General features: G+C 36.1%; 1 protein-coding gene across 1 annotated transcript; it reads left to right on the top strand.

Annotated features, from left to right (window-relative positions):
- The first annotated feature begins 842 nt into the window (after window positions 1-842).
- LOC150088810 (uncharacterized) lies at window positions 843-10,144 on the top strand. Its single transcript, XM_090370330.1, has 2 exons — window positions 843-867; window positions 8,889-10,144. The coding sequence occupies exons 1-2, from the start codon at window positions 843-845 to the stop codon at window positions 10,142-10,144; spliced, it is 1,281 nt and encodes a 426-aa protein (XP_090226456.1).
- Window positions 10,145-16,410: the final 6,266 nt, after the last annotated feature.

The raw sequence follows: 16,410 nt of genomic DNA, 5'->3' as shown, positions 1-16,410 counted from the left end.
CAACAGTAAACAACTTTGGAGATGTCTCCTTGTCGAACTCCTTTCTCAATTTAAAATTTGCTACTGTCTTTGTCTATTCTAATAAATGAGGTATTCTCATATATTTTCTTCAAAATCATAATATATGGGGTATCTATGCCTTGTCTTTCCAGTGCCCAAAACATTGCCTTTTGCTGTATAGTCAAATGCCTTTTTATAATCCACAAATGCCAGGCATAATGGTGTTTTATATTCATTTGCTTTCTCCATTAGCTGTGATAATACATGAAGGTGATCCATAGTTGAGAATCCTGTCCTAAAGCCAGCTTGCTCTTTCGGTTGATTCTCATCAAGTATTCTTTCTAATCTGTTAGTCCTTTCTAATCCTTGTGAACTTGTAGATGTGGAATAACAAGCTAATTGGTCTATAATTTCCAATTTCTGATTTATCTCCTTTCTTATGCAGCAAAACTATGATTACATTATTCCACTCCTTAAGCATCACACCTTTTCTAATGCATTTTGTGAAGTCTTGCCAGTTTTTGTGCCACGTGTCTTCCTCCCAATTTTAACAACTCTACAATAACTTCTTCCCCCGGGGCTTTCTGATTTTTCATTTTCTTCAAATGCATGTTCTACCTCGTCAGGAAGGATACCAGATATGTTTTATGTGTTACTTATCTGCAATCCATCTTTCCCACTGCTTGCGACATTTCCTCATTCCTTATATAATTCTCTATAGTAGTCTTCTACTATTTGAATTATGCCTTCTCTGCTATTTATAAGTACACCATCGCTATTCTTCAGTTTCAGTATCATTTGCCTTTCTGTATTACTGCTCATGGCTGCTGATATAAAGATCGATGCCAGCAATTTTGGAATTGAAAAGTAAGTTTAAGGATTACACTTAGAAAGAACCTGTCAGATCCAGCATGATCATTTACTATTTTTGCTACAGAGGTTAGGCACATATACACGTTTTTTTTTTTTTTTTGGCTGGATTATTATTATCTATTATTATTGGTTAAATTTACAATATGGTGCTTACCTATGGTTCTTTGTGATTAGAAACCATTGACATGTTTAGCTCCGCCCACTACTTTGTCATGATTGGCTACTAATCACTGCGTAGAGTGAGTACCATTCTGAGGGTTAGAGCCGGCAAGAATGTGCTGGACAGGACAAGGACCTGACCTTCTCTTGTAGTAGAAGTTTTGTTAATATATTTTACAGACACAAATATGGTAACCGTAATATTATAATAATAATAACTAGGGAGCTACGCTCGCTTCTTTTGATAAAATAAAATACAGAAGCTTTCAACTCTGTCTCTCTTCCTCAGCTATGAATACATAAATACGTTACTATATCCTATATACGTTACTATATATGAATACATAAATACGTTACTGATGATCGGCCAATAGCCGTGAAACAGTGCTGTCTGGGTGGTGGTACTCAACTGAGAATAAGTAACAATAGCCTTCTCTATTAGTGAAGAGTTACTTATTCGAAGTAGTGCAATATCATGGCAACTCGTTGTGAAGGCAGAGCACAATATGAGAAAGAGCAAATGATGCCTACCACAACTACTTTGTAGTTTATTAAGAGTTATCTATGGTGTATTTAAACACCGATATTATATAGATACCAAACTCTTAAAGTATTATGCCTTGCGCATTTATTTATTTTAAAAAAAAAGTTACTATATCCATATAATATCGGTGTAGATACACCATAGACAACTCTTCAAGAAAAACTACAATCGTAGTGTGGGAGGCATCATTTAATCTGTATCTCATATTGTACTCATTCACACATTACCATGTATTGCACTACCTCGAATAGGTAAGGCTTCACTAATAGAGAAGACTATTGTCACTTATTCTCGGTGGGCACCACCACCCAGATGGCACCATTTCAAAGCTAGCTGGCTTTTCATAGATGGGTGCCTTTCACACTACGATCGTAGTTTTTCTTTAAGAGTTCTCTGTTGTGTATCTACACCGATATTATATATACATATAGAATCTTAAAATATTATGCCTTGTTGCATTTAGTTTATTTAAATAAAAAGTTACACATGGAAATCTGATTGAGGTGTATAAAGCCTTGAATGGTTTGAGCATACTCAGTGCAGATGGGATTCTTCCTCTTGCTCAGAATAATCGCCTGAGAGGGCATAAATTCAAATCGAGGAAAGACAGTTGTAGGATAGATGTGCAGAAGTTTGCCTTTAGCCAGTGGTTGGTTGATTGCTGGAACAAACTTCCATCTGTCGTAGAAGTTGATAGCTTAAACAGATTCAAGGCAGAACTAAGACAAACATTTAGAGCGGGTGGATGAGTGAAATGAGAAGGGGGCGTGTGTGTTTTTTTGGCTGATGCTATATAAGCTTGCTTTCTTGCATCATGTGCCCTTGCTAATGCTAAATCAAGAATGGTACCATATGGTCATGTTAGATAAACATATCGTGTGACCACGCTTAAACAGACGTTTGTTTTACCATGTAACTCGCATCTCTCCTCCCATTGGCTGAATAAATATCATTAGGAGGAAAATTGTTTTAATGTATAGAAAGAAAGTAATGTACACGAATACACTATGTACAAAGTGTGTTATTCTACTATGTATTTTTATGTTTTGTACAATCTTTGTTCTGTTATCTTTTTTTTCTGCTCTGTTATACACTTGTTATGGGTGCATGCCTGTTATGTATATGTTAAAAATAAATATTAGACTTAAAGTAGTCAAATAGACTAAAACATTACAGATGTCTTAGTCTATTTCTCATTAGTCTATTCGACTAATGAGAAAAGGTTAGGTTAGTTTACACTACCAAATCGGAATGGATTCATGCGAAAACTGTGCGATTTCTTCAGTGTACGGTACTAGTTAAAAAGGGTTAGGCTAGTTTATATACTAATTTTATGTTAATTAAAATAATAAAAAAAATTACATTGAATAAGTACTGTAAATATATATCAGTAAAAAATAAAGCACTGATCTATAAGCAGATTCAAAAAACGGAGATCATTTCTTATTAGTTCACTTCTCATTCTTCATGATTCCACCAAGTTTCAGGCATGCTAAGTATTGTTGTGGACCAAGTTGTAATCACTGGACAAAATCCATTGGTATTGTGGAGAGCTTTAGCTTTTTATAATTCATATTTGGGACAGCCACCATTGATACTACATGGCCTTAACTGAAGAAACTCGTTCTAAAACAAATAACCAATCGACATTTGGCAAGGATGATTTTGAATGCCCTTTAAAAGATTTCCAACCAAGAATCTTATTGGAACCTTTTGATGCTGACTGCTCAAATATCTTAGCCAGCACATACATCTCCAGACTCCATGGCTAAAGCCATGTGACCTTCCAGCTACAGACCACAAACCTCAGTTTACCTTGAAGAGCATTTCATTGTTAGGTTCACATCGCTCATATCTGGTATGGGCTTGGCACACCCAGGGTCCTGAGCTGGATATCATTTTTCCCTTTCTTGGTGATTCCCCTTCTACTTCTGACTTGTTCTCTCTCAGGGAAATTCAGAGATTTTTTTTTTTTTGGCTGGTGCAGCATAAGCCTCAGGCTTCCTTGCACCATACAGCTAATAATAATAATGTTTTAATAAGAGAATTTTTTTGATCCTACTGTCATTGTTCCCATCCAAAAGATGCAGGCATTAAAATAAGCATTGTACTTTAGGCCTATTTCAGAAACCTGTTCATCCTCTTCTGGATAAAATGTTCCACCACATTACAGGGGGTTTTCTGTTAATTTGTTAACAAGGGGCTTGCTCAAGAATTTCAGCTAGGGATCATCCCTGCTTAAAATAACCCGTTAAATTTTATCAAACTATATTTCTTTAACATTTTCTTGGATAATTCCCAAAAAATTTAACAAGGGCATTATCCAAGCGAAATTCATTGCACGAATGCCCAATCTCCATCTAGCACACTCCTGACAGCAGCTCCATCATAAAAGCAACAACAAATTTACTGTGGACTTACCCAGGTGCCAAAAGCAACTAATTTTCTTAGACATTAAACAAATCCTTGCTGGCTTTAGAACTGGTTCAAAGCTTGCAATAGTTTACCTGCATGTCCAGTTCTGCTGCAATCAACATCTTTGTACTTCTTCGACTCTGAGATATTACAAAAAAAAAAAAAAAAAAAAAATCTCAAATGGAATGTTCTGAAGTTGGAACAGGAAGAAAACACTACATCTGACAAGTCTTTTGGGTGCTGCTCAGTGTGGAATACTGTTATACCTTTTCCGTTCAGTACCCTTTTATTGCTGGCAGAGAGGACACCCTTAGTTGTGCAGTTGATCTGAGTACTGACTTCAATTTTGTTCCTTTGCTACAGCCAAGAAATTAGTAAAAGTAGAGACATGCGATGCTTGAAAGCAAGCTTATGTAGCATCAGCCAAAAAACAAAAACCATTTCACACATTCATTCCCTCTAAAAGTTTGTCCAGTTCCAACTTGAATTTATTTAAGCTATCAACTTACACAACAGATGGAAGTTTGCTCCAGCAATCAACAACCTGCTAGCTAAAGGCAAATCATTTTAACCACACCTTGTATTTTTCAATTTGGAAATAAATACCAAAGTGGGTTTTGAGTGCTTTATAATCTTCAAACAACACAGTTTACCTATTCATTATGCCACTGAAGGAATAGCATAAATAAAGGGTAAGTTATTCACCAATAATAATGCATTTAACCCTGCTTGTCCATTCAAGTTACCTAGAGAATTCTATCGTATTCCTTGGTGTAGCATACTCAACTGTCAATTTTACATTAACACCAGACAACTGATGCCGCTCTGTTTCTACGGCTACCTGGGATTGATCAAACTTGGTAATAATCTGACCACTTGACAAAAAAAAAAAAAGCAAGAGTATGTTTGTATAGGTAGTTTGTAGACCAGAAAGGTCTACAAACCCTGACTCCAGAACTTCTTAATCAGTGGACCACTTCCAATTCACCTTTGATAAGCATATCCACCCTTCAACATTTTCCTCTCTCTCTCTCTCTTGGACACATTACGTTTAGACTGAACAATAAAAAAAATGGCCTACTGATTGAGAAGTTCTGGAATCGGGTGCTTTCCAGATGTAGTGGTCAGAAGACCCTTGACCACAGTGTAGACCTTTCTGGTCTACAAACTAGCTATACAAACACACTGTTGCAATTTTTGTGTGAGTGAGATAATTAAGCCAGAACCACTCGTTACAAAATTAAGATTTGGCTTCCTTACATGAGGGCACAAAATTTCACATCTATAAGCCACTAGTTGATTGAACAAACATATTTTTACAACTGCATCACATAAAGTTAGGTCCAATGACAAATTTCATAAAAGCTTTGGACAGGAAGGTTTCGATATTTAAAACAAAAGTTTCCATGCATCAGTGGTGCTGAAATAAAATCTGAATGTCACAAAATTATTAATATTTTTAGTGCTAAATCTTTTGGAATTGAAAGCTTAGGACCCTTCAGGAAAGTTTGTGAATTTTCAGCAAAACAGCAGATAACTATAAAATCTTGATTTCAAGCTTGTCAAAATCTTGGTTGCAATTAGACTTTTTCCCAGATAATCTTGGACATGTAAGTGATGAGCATGGTAAACATTTTAATCAAGAAATTTTACTGTGTAGAGATGTTACCAAGGAAGGTGGAAGCCTAGTCTGCCACCTTTTGATTGATCAGAGAAGCTTCTGATAATTACAAAAGAAAAAGTTGACTATATTTTTATGCCATTTATTAAAAATCAACGTGTTGCTTACTTTTCAGATTCAAATTTGGATTCAGCTCATCAAAATCCATGAGATGTACCATATTTCAGGAGGGGAAAAAAAATCAGAAACTTAATTTGTTGTCATTTTATAAGTACCATAATGAAATTTCTCACCTCCAATCTCAGGACTCCACGAGCCTGACAAAATAGTTAAAATATGTTCATTTCATTTATGAAACTCCTGGCTTTACTATACAAACTGGTTAAATTTTTTATTTGACCATCTTATATATCCATTATAGTTGCTTAAGCAAGTTTTATTGGCTGATTTGTTTTCCATATATCTCATTGAGATTTCTCCCAAATGCTCTCAAGGGGAAGAGGATACAAGCATAACCATGATGCATACCACTATTTAAGTTTCCAAATGATCCTCTATCCTCTCTCTAGTTATCAGTTTCCCTTAACTTTTAATGCCTCCTTTACAACTTCAGCAAAGACCCTTGTACCTTTTCTGTTCAAATGAATAGTGTTCTTGTTTAAGTTCCAGAGGTCACTAGATCAGAGGAGTTTACAACTTTGATAATGAATACAATCATTGACAATATTTAGCAGTCACATGAGCTTGAACCATGGTTCATTCAAGCATGCATGCTTTACACTTTGCTCTTGCACTTGACCACACCAGGCTTGACCTTTAAACATCTCCTATATAAGTTCTGCATGGTCCCCAAAGTCTGGATTTAATAAACAGTCCTCTCATCATAAGATGCTCCTATTGTGTCTGGGCAGAACTACAGACATCAGATTGACCTTTGACCTGACATGGAATTTTTACAATATGAACATTTACTTCTGGACTAAATCCTCAGATTGTTTTAAGTCATTAATATCCAAATGTACGAACATACCCCTTTAGTTCCTGTGGGAAGTAGTGTGTAACGTCCTCAATCTTTGCACCAAACAGATATATTCTAGTCCTATTCTTTTTTTAGAAAACATTGAGAATTTCCTCCCATTAAAACAGTTTTATATTGCATGCAACAAAGTTGATGATGAGGATAATGAACAGATAATTGAGGATGAGATAAGAACAAAGAGAATTTTGATGGAAACAAATATAGAGAATTAAAAAAAAAAATGCTTGTTTGGTTTATAGATTTGGAGAAAGTATTTAATATGGTAAATTAAAAAAAATGATGGAGATACTAAAGGACATGGAAATTGACTAGAGAGATAGAATTATATCTAGGTAGTTCAAAGAGTTATGCTGAGAATAGGTGTGGGTAATATAAGGAAAACAGAAGTAGGTGGAGGGTAAGACAAGGATATTGTCTCTCCCTAATATAAGGTCTGGAGGCCTTACTTTAGGAAGGATGCAGATCTGCTGGAACAGTTGCAGAGAAGAGCAACCAGATTGGTGAAGAGATCAAAAGGTGCTCTCACCTAGGAAGGCTTCAGTTCTGCAAACTGCAGTGTCTCGAGACACCTGTGGGAAGATCTGATTGAGGTGTTTAAAGCCTTGAATGGATTGAGTAAGCTAAATATTAATGGTATCCTTCCACTTGCTGAGACCACACGAGGGGGGCATAAATTCAAGTTGAGGAAGGATGGTTGCAGGATAAATTTGCGGAAGTTTGCCTTCAGCCAGCGGTGGTTGATTGTTGAAACAGGCTTCCATCTGTTGTAGTGGAAGTAGATGGGTTGAATAAATTCAAGGGAGAACCCAAAAAATTCTTGGAGGATACAGATGGGTGAACTGTTTTTTTTTTGGTTGATGCTATATAAGCTTGCTTTCTTGCATCATTTGCCATTATTACTACTATTCAGTATATACATAGTGGTAACAGTGAGGTTATGAGGATATAAGGAGATACAAGAGTGTAAAGATAGTGGATAAAACTGTATAGACAGATTTTCAGATATGGTACTGATATCTGATACAGAAAACGGTTACAGATAAGAAAACTTAAGGAAAGCTGTGAAAAATACAGGATGCAATCAATTGTGATAAGATTTAAGTTATAATGACAGGAAGGGATAAAAAGGAAATTGTTAAAGAGGATGATAAGAGCATATTATATGTAGATAAATACAGATATCTTGGCAGTCAACTAATAAGTGAGGGGAGAAGTAAACAGGCAACTGGAGACAGAACTGTAATGCGTAAGAGAGTACTTGTAAAGAGGATGCAGTTATTTACAGCAGAATGGATATAGAATTAAGGAAGAAGTTAGCCTTTAATGTGCATGGAGTTTCATGCTTTATGAGGATGAGGCATGGACAATAAAGAAGGAGGATATTAGAAGAATTGAGATGTGACTGTGGAGGCTTGGAAGTGTGAATGGATAGACAGAGTTAAAAATTGGAAAGTATTGAGGGTAGGAGAAAATAGAAATATAATAAAGGCTATAAGGGAAAATAAAGAAAAATTGGATTGGATGTGTACTGAAAGGAGAAAGTCTTTTAAGGGGTGTAATTAAAGGGAAAGTGGTAGGCAAGAAAAAAGATGATTTGATAGAGGCTGACAGGCAATATGAGGTGAAAGAGAGGGCTAAAGATGGAGAGACCTATTTAGTTACTTTGTCGTATTGCATTTTTAACATCTATAATGCTTTGCAAGGTCAACATAATCTTACCACAAATCCTAATACTGAAATAAAATAAATTTTTTTGCGGTTCATTTTATGTTCTTGGGTTATCAGTTTAATTTTTCATTATACTGTTTTTATATATTACTTTATATATCACACAAGTTATTCAAAAATATTTTTGCAATTAAGGTGTTAAGGATAGCAGAGGATAGCATTACTTTATATATCACACAAGTTATTCAAAAATATTTTTGCAATTAAGGTGTTAAGGATAGCAGAGGTATTAAATCTGGCAAACAACTTTTCAACCCGATATCATATGTTATTATCACACATCGTATGGGTAGCTAAGATGGTCATATTTATGGATGATTTTATTGTATTTGCCAAGTCTTAGTGCACTGATTTTTATTACAGCCACACTCTCAGGTGAAGGAAATTTATTAAGAGTATATATTATATAAAATTATTTCAAACTATAAAACAGAATAGAATAAGATTTTAATTTACATTTGTGTTTGTTCATGTAAAAATTCAACATTTGTTTCTGATTTTGTATGCAGGAAAGTCCCCAAAGTTCAGACAAAAGAGGAAGTTGGATGAGAGTATCAAAAAAGATTTCCAAAGTGTATTATCAAAAGCTAAAAGAGAAGATGGATCTCTTCATCCAAATGGTCTAATACAGGAATTCATCGATAATCCTTTTCTAGTTTCTGATTTCAACATTACAAACAGTGGTCCACTATCGAAATTAAGAGGTCAGTTTTGGGATATGAAACTATATGGCCTTCAAGAACTAGACATTCACAATGCAAAAATGAATCTTGCAATGATGACTGCCTCAGTGCAGTTATACTTGCCACTTTTGCAGCTTGAAGGGCAATATACATTAGATGGACGTGTTACTTTCTTTTCAATTTCAGGTGACGGTGCATTTTTTATGAATGTAAGCCATGCAATAGTTCATGTTTCGGTCAACTTAATTGCTGACGGTGAAAAAAATCTACAGGTTGATTCCATGTACCTTAATATAGAAGTTGAAGACATCAAATTGCATTTTGATAACCTTTTAGGTGGTGGTAGTTGGTCTACATTCACTAACAAATTGCTGAATCAACTGAGTGGAATTATTTTTGATCAGGTTAAACACTCGATATCAGAGACACTGACAGATAAGTTAAAATATATAATTGATGGCCATCTACAAGAAATTCCAGTTGCAAGTGCTGAACATTCTACTAGTATTTTAGATGACATTCTTGAACAAACTTCTCATCATATGAAAGAAAATAAAGTTGATCCTCTTGAACTTCCAGACTACAAAGAAATATATCAAAATCAGCTGTTATTCACTATGCGTGGTGAAGTTTGCTTAATACATGGAATTCTTCATGGCTTATCTACAATTCATCGTACAGGTGATGTTATAATAACTTATGAGAATGACATTATATCTTTGGAAGCAAATCTTGGATTTGAAAACCTAACTGGAGGTTATGATTGGAATGCCCATATACTAGGTATTGGCCCAATTGGATATGCTTCCTTGTCAATGAGTAAACTGTCCGCTTTCATCAAGATAAGTCAAGAACTACAGCTTGGAAGCAAACCACAAATTGAAGATTTTGCGGTAAACAACATTAGCCAAATACAACTGAACATTTCTGGACTGGGAACATGGGATGTTATACTGAATATAATATTTAACATTGTTACTGGTACTTTGAAATTTTTCTTGGCAAATGCAATTACTGGTACAGTTCAAAGAAGCATCCAGGAAGAGCTTGATAACATGCCTATATCATTATTTTTAAATTAAAAATTTTTCCTGTATCATTCATTTTGTACTATGCAACTTGGCTATGAACATTTTTTTAAAAATGTCATTTGCAATATTAGTGAGATTAAATTATATTAATTTAATATACAATTAAATTCTAATTTAATATTAGAAAATGGAGCACCGCTATCAAATTCCTGTTTTCACTATTAAGAAGCCACATTCACATGCCTAACTTTTTTTATTTCTAGGAAAAAGTTTGATTTTTTGAATTCTGCTCAAAGTATACATGACTGATCTACTATTGAACTGCAACTTATAAAATGTGATTTTTTTATTTTTTTAATAGAAAATTTAAAAATGCATTTTTTTTATATATTTTAAACAACAAAAAACCTTTCAATTGCATAATGGTTTCCTGAACTGAAAAATGGAAGTGACTAATAAGTAACTTCCACTGTCCAGTTCAGGAAACCATTATGTGCAAGAAAATTCAAACTTACATATATATGCTTATCAAATAAAGGAATAAACAGATATATAATAATCAGGCCTCCGTAGCTGAGTGGTCAGGAGCTGGAGTACAGTAGGACATACTCAAAGAGTGCACACAAGAAAATTTAAAGTTTCATATTCATACTTTATGATTGTAATCTCACCCCCATTTTTAAAACAAGAAACCATCAATAACAATTATGATGTTTAAAACATTTTGTACAACAAATAAACATAAAATAAAGAGTATATAATTTCTGTAGCAGATTCATCAAGCAGTGGCAAGAAACATATCTGACTGCATTGCACTGAAACTAGCATGATGAAGTGAAAGACAAAAATAAAAGTGGTTGCACTGAACTTGACAGATCCTTTATACATAAAATTCCAAATAAACAATAATGGTTAATTTCCAAAACTGCTGAAAGAAAATTCTGTCTATATTTAGGAAGGTATACCCTGAACCAACAATTAATACAGAATAGTTATTTTGGAGCAGGACCTCTTAGGTGCTGTGCAACTAATACCAGATTAAGAGGAATAACACAAAAGAAATAACCTGTTTACAGGGCATCTGCTACAGTGAAAATTCCCAATTCTTGCATTTCTGTCATGGCCTGTTACTATCAGCAAAGTGGCCATTGATGCCACCTCAGATGTTCCATGATCCACTTGCTACTGTGAAGCCCCAAACAAAACATTTTCTTTTCCATTATTTTTCGTAGTAGGTGTTGGTGGTTCCTAGAATGACTATGGAAAGCAGTTGCACCTTACCTCATAAGATCCTATGGTGCTGTGCTTATCTGGGTGAGTGTTGCTCTTGCTTATTTGGTTTTTCTTATTTTTATTTCACAGTGTCATAGCTTGCTTTAAAAAAATTTGTTTATTTAACTGCTTGATAACGGTTTTCATCTTTCAAGTATTTTTTGTTGCATTTTCACTGAAATTTTTATACAGGATACATGTACAGTATTTCTAATTTAGGCGTCATTAGCTTTTAGAATGCCAAGCTCTGCCCTCATCAATGTGTATCAGAAGACAACGTATGCCACCCTTATATTTCAGTCAGTGTGGTATTGAAATTGAAACTCCTGAGAGAGAGAGAGAGAGAGAGAGAGAGAGAGAGAGAGAGATCTAGAAAAGTGTACTAGCTGATCATCAACACTTATACTGTTCCCTGATTTGAAATGACACACTTTAAAGGATACTCTGTTTTGATGTTACAAGCATAGGAGTGAATATAAGTTCTCGATGCTACACTGCACTGGTTGCAGAATACCATCCTAAAGATCCAAGACTGTTAAAACAAAATGTCATCACGTTGCATGACACTGCTACAGAGTTACAAGTGAAAAATCCCAAGTCCTGCCTGCCAACAAGCAATTTTCATTTCTTCAGTCTGATAAAACAACACAGTGGGTCTTGTTCTGTGAAAATTTTTGGAGACTGATTACAGAGGCCATCATCATCGTCATCAGCCATTTTCAATCCACTGCAGGATGAAGGCCTCTCCAGCAACTTTCCAGTTCCTTCTGTTTTGAGCACTGGCCATCCATTTACTACTCAAAAACTCATGAATTTCATCTATCCATCTCCGCCTTTGTCTTCCAGGTTTTCTTCTAGCTCCTCCTGGGTATCATTCTGTTATTTTCTTAGTCCATCTGTCATCAAGCTATGTGTCCTGCCCAAGACCATTTTAGTTCTTTAGTTTTGATAAGAATGTCCTTTACTTGAGTTTGCTGCCTAATCCATGTGTTTCTCTTCTTATCTAACAGTCTGATTCCCAATATAATTCGTTCCATTCTTCGCTGTGTAGTTCTTAGCTTCTCTTCCATTCTTTTGGTGAGTGCCCAAGTTTCACTTCCATAAGTCATGGTGGGGAGTATACATTGATTCATTATTTTACGTTTCAGACAAACTGGGATATTGCTCCTCAGCATGTGACTATATTTCCTGAATGCTATCCATCCAAAATTTATTCTTCTCTTGACTTCCAGCCATTTATCATTATTACAGCTAATAACTTGTCCCAGATAAGTATATGACTCCACCTTTTCAATTACTGCTCCTTCAATCATTATTTCCCTTTCCGTGGCATACTTGTTCATCATTACTTTTGTTTTAGCCATATTCATCTTTAGTCCAAAATCCTTACTAACTGTGCATAACTGATTAAGATTTTCCTCAAATTCTTTGGGATCGTGGCTTATGACCACAATGTCATCTGCAAATCGTAAATGGTTTAGGTACTCTCCGTTCACGTTGACTCCTTTCTGCGACCAGTCTAATCTTCTGAAAGCTTCCTTAAGGGCAGCAGTAAACAGCTTCGGAGATATTGTCTCCTTGTCGAACTCCTTTCTCGATTTTAAATTTGCTACTGTCTTTGTCTAGTCTAATAAAGGATGTAACACTCTCATATTTTCTTCAAAATCATAATATATGGAGTATCTATGCCTTGTCTTTCCAGTTTCCGAAATATTGCCTTATGCTGTATGGAGTCAAATGCCTTTTCATAATCCACAAATGCCAGGCATAATGGTGTTTTATATTCATTTGCTTTCTCCATTAGCTGTGATATTACGTGAAGGTGATCCATAGTTGAGAATCCTGTCCTAAAGCCAGCTTGCTCTTTCGGTTGATTCTCATCAAGTATTCTTTCTAATCTGTTAGTAATGACCCTTGTGAACAACTTGTAGATATGGGATAACAAGCTAATTGGTCTATAATTTCCAATTTCTGATTTATCTCCTTTCTTATGCAGCAAAACTATGATTGCATTATTCCACTGCTTAGACATCACACCTTTTCTAATGCACTTTGTGAAGAGCCTTGCCAGTTTTTGTGTTATGTCTCTTCCTCCCAATTTTAACAACTCTACAGTAACTTCATCTTCCCCCGGGGCTTTCCGAGTCTTCATTTTCTTCAATGCATGTTCTACCTCATCAGGAAGAATATTGGGTATGTCGTATGTGTTGCTACTTTGCAATCCATCTTCCCCACTGCTGGTATCATTCCCTCGCTCCTTGTATAATTCTCTATAGTAGTCTTCTGCTATTTGAATTATGCCTTCTCTGCTGTTTATAAGTACACCATCACTATTCCTCAGTTTCAGTATCATTTGTCTTTCTGTATTACTGCTCATGGCTGCTGATTTAAATCCTTTGTTTTCCCTTAATGCTTGTTCTACTTTTCTTGTGTTAAATCTTCTTATGTCCTCTCTGAGTCTCTTTCTAATGGCTTTGCATAACTCAGTATACTCAATTTTCTCCCTGTCAGTGTTTTTCTTGCTCTTCATTTGTCGTCTTTGGTTCATCATGACAAGTGTTTCTTGACTAATTTTTTCTTCTTTGGATTTCTGTTTCCCTATAGGTTTCTTGGGCTTTATCACTTTCAGAAAGTTGTAATATTCCTCGTCGATATCTTGGTCCTGAGCAGTCTGCAGAAGCTCAAACTTGTTCTTAAGTTCCAGTACATACTGCTTTTTCTCCTCCTCTGTTATTTCAAAGACCTTTGTATTATTTACTCGAGTCAGTTTTTTCCTTTCCTACATCTATATCAAGTGTACATCTTACCATTCTGTGATCACTTCCAACATTTACCTTATTCAGGACGGTAACATCATTCACAATATATCTTCTGTTAGTGAGGATGAAGTCGATTTCATTAGTTGTTAATCCATTTGGACTCTTCCATGTCCACTTTCTGTTCACCCTTTTCTTGAAAAAAGTGTTTATTACTGACATTCCTTGAGATTCTGCAAATTCCACAAGTCTTTCACCTCTTATTTCTTTCACCAATTCCAAAATTTCCTATAATTCCTCTTTCTGCGCTGTTTTGCCTTTTTCCAACCTTAGCATTGAAGTCCCCCATAATAATAGTGTAGTGGGTTTTCTGCTCATCTAGAAGACTCAATTTCAGTGTACATTTCTTCAACCTCTTCATCATCATGGCTCGATGTTGGTGCATAAATCATTATAATCTTTAGCTTGTACCTCTTCGAAATCTTGAGTATTAGTCTTGACACCCTTGGTGATGTACTTTTGAATTCCAAAATGTTGTTTTTAAAATCTTTATGGACCAGAAACCCAGCTCCACCTTCACTCCTTTCACTGTTTCCATTGGTGTACAGCAGATTTCCACTTGATAAACTTATAAGTGATTCATTTCTTCTTCTTGTTTCAGCCAAACCGATGATATTCCGATTCACATTTTCTAATTCCTTTTCCAGCTCTAATATCCTGTCTTCACCGATGAGTGATCGTACGTTATAACAGGCCAAGTTCAATTTCCGTGCATGGCAGCCTGGTCGTACCCAGAGATTCTTAGCACCCTCTGCTTCCACTCTGATCCTCTCGCTGCCGTAAGAGGGAGAGTGAAAGCTGCTGGGGACTGAGGGCCATTTGTATTGTTGTGTTCTCATTGCTGGAGGGTTTGGTCTTTTCCTCTTCACGCTGACCAGGCGTCTTGAAGAGAACCACTCTACACGTTCGTTGCCACCTAAGTGACGTAACAGGGCTTACCATCGAGAAGGTGTGCATGAGTGGATTTTAGGGAGGCAGGCCAACCGGACTTCTCCTAAATCTTCTGTAATAGAGAGATATTGGATCCATCAGTGTTTTAGGCTGAGTGTCTGATAACACACAGGATACCTGTTCCCCTCTAAGCCCCTTACAGAGGCCACAGCATGCCAATCCAGTTCAAGTGACTTTCATGTATAGCATCTTACAAGGGTATGCAAGCCCACGTGTGTGTGTGTGTGTGTGTGTTCACAGGTCAATTTGAATGTTTGTCAGGCTAGAAAACAAAATAAATTGCAGAGAAAAACTCTACTTCCTCTGCTTACTACAAACCCCAATTGAAAAAGCCATTAAGGATTCCACAGCCTCAAACAGGGTTCAAGCCCAGACCTCTCAAAATGAATGTAAGTTGCAAAACCACTTTGCCATCTAAGTAGTAACCATTTTGCTTCCTCTACTGTTGGTAGTAATTTATTTTGCAATACATACGAAAATCAGTTAAGCCATATCTCTCAGAATAACACTTCTAAAGATCCAAGGTTGTTAAAACAAAATGTCATGATAGTAGTAGTGGCATGTGATGCAAGAAAGCAAGTGTATGAACTTATGCAGCATCAGCCAAAAAAAAAAAAAAAAATCACACCATTCCCTCCAAATGCCTGTCCAGTTCCTCCTTAAATTTATTTAATCTATCAACTTTCACAACGACAGATGGAAGTTTATTATTGCAATTAACCACCCGCTGGCTAAAGGCAAATTTCTGCACATCTATTCTACATCTGTCTTTTCTTAATTTGAATTTATGCCCCCTTAGGTTCGTAATCTGAACAAGTGGAAGGATTCCATCAGAATTCAGCGTGCTCAACCCATTCAAGGCCTTATACACCTCAATCGGATCACCGCACAGATACCTAGTCTCCAGCCACTGCAATTTGCAGAACTTAAGCCTCTCTTGGTAAGAGGATCCCTTCATTTCCCTCACCAATCTTGTTGCCCTTCTCTGTACATGCTCAAGCAAATCTATATCCTTCCTAAAATGTGGCCTCCAGACCTGTACGCAGTACTCAAGGCGTGGCTTGACCATTGCCTTATACAGAGGGACAATCACCTCCTTTTCCCTGCTAGCAAAATTCCTATATATCATTGACAAAACCCCATGACCTGCCCTGGCAGCCTGTCTGCATTGCTCAGAAAACTTCATATCTGACTGCACAATTACTCCCAGGTCTTTTTCATTTTCTACCACCTTAAGTGTAGTACCACACAGTTGGTACATTTCTCTGGGGTTACTTC

The sequence above is a fragment of the Mastigoproctus giganteus genome, chromosome 3 (assembly GCF_048544385.1).
Source record: "Mastigoproctus giganteus isolate SK-2022 chromosome 3, ASM4854438v1, whole genome shotgun sequence".
Lineage (NCBI taxonomy): Eukaryota > Metazoa > Arthropoda > Arachnida > Uropygi > Thelyphonidae > Mastigoproctus > Mastigoproctus giganteus.
Note: the sequence above shows the minus strand (reverse complement) of the source record. Positions and strands in the feature narration are given on the sequence as shown.

Bases quoted from the DNA above. Each gene is read 5' to 3' on its own strand.
- LOC150088810 (XM_090370330.1), top strand. From the start codon at position 843: ATGCCAGCAATTTTGGAATTGAAAA. The intron at 868-8,888 runs GTAAGTTTAAGG...TTTTGTATGCAG, and splicing joins AGCAATTTTGGAATTGAAAA to GAAAGTCCCCAAAGTTCAGA.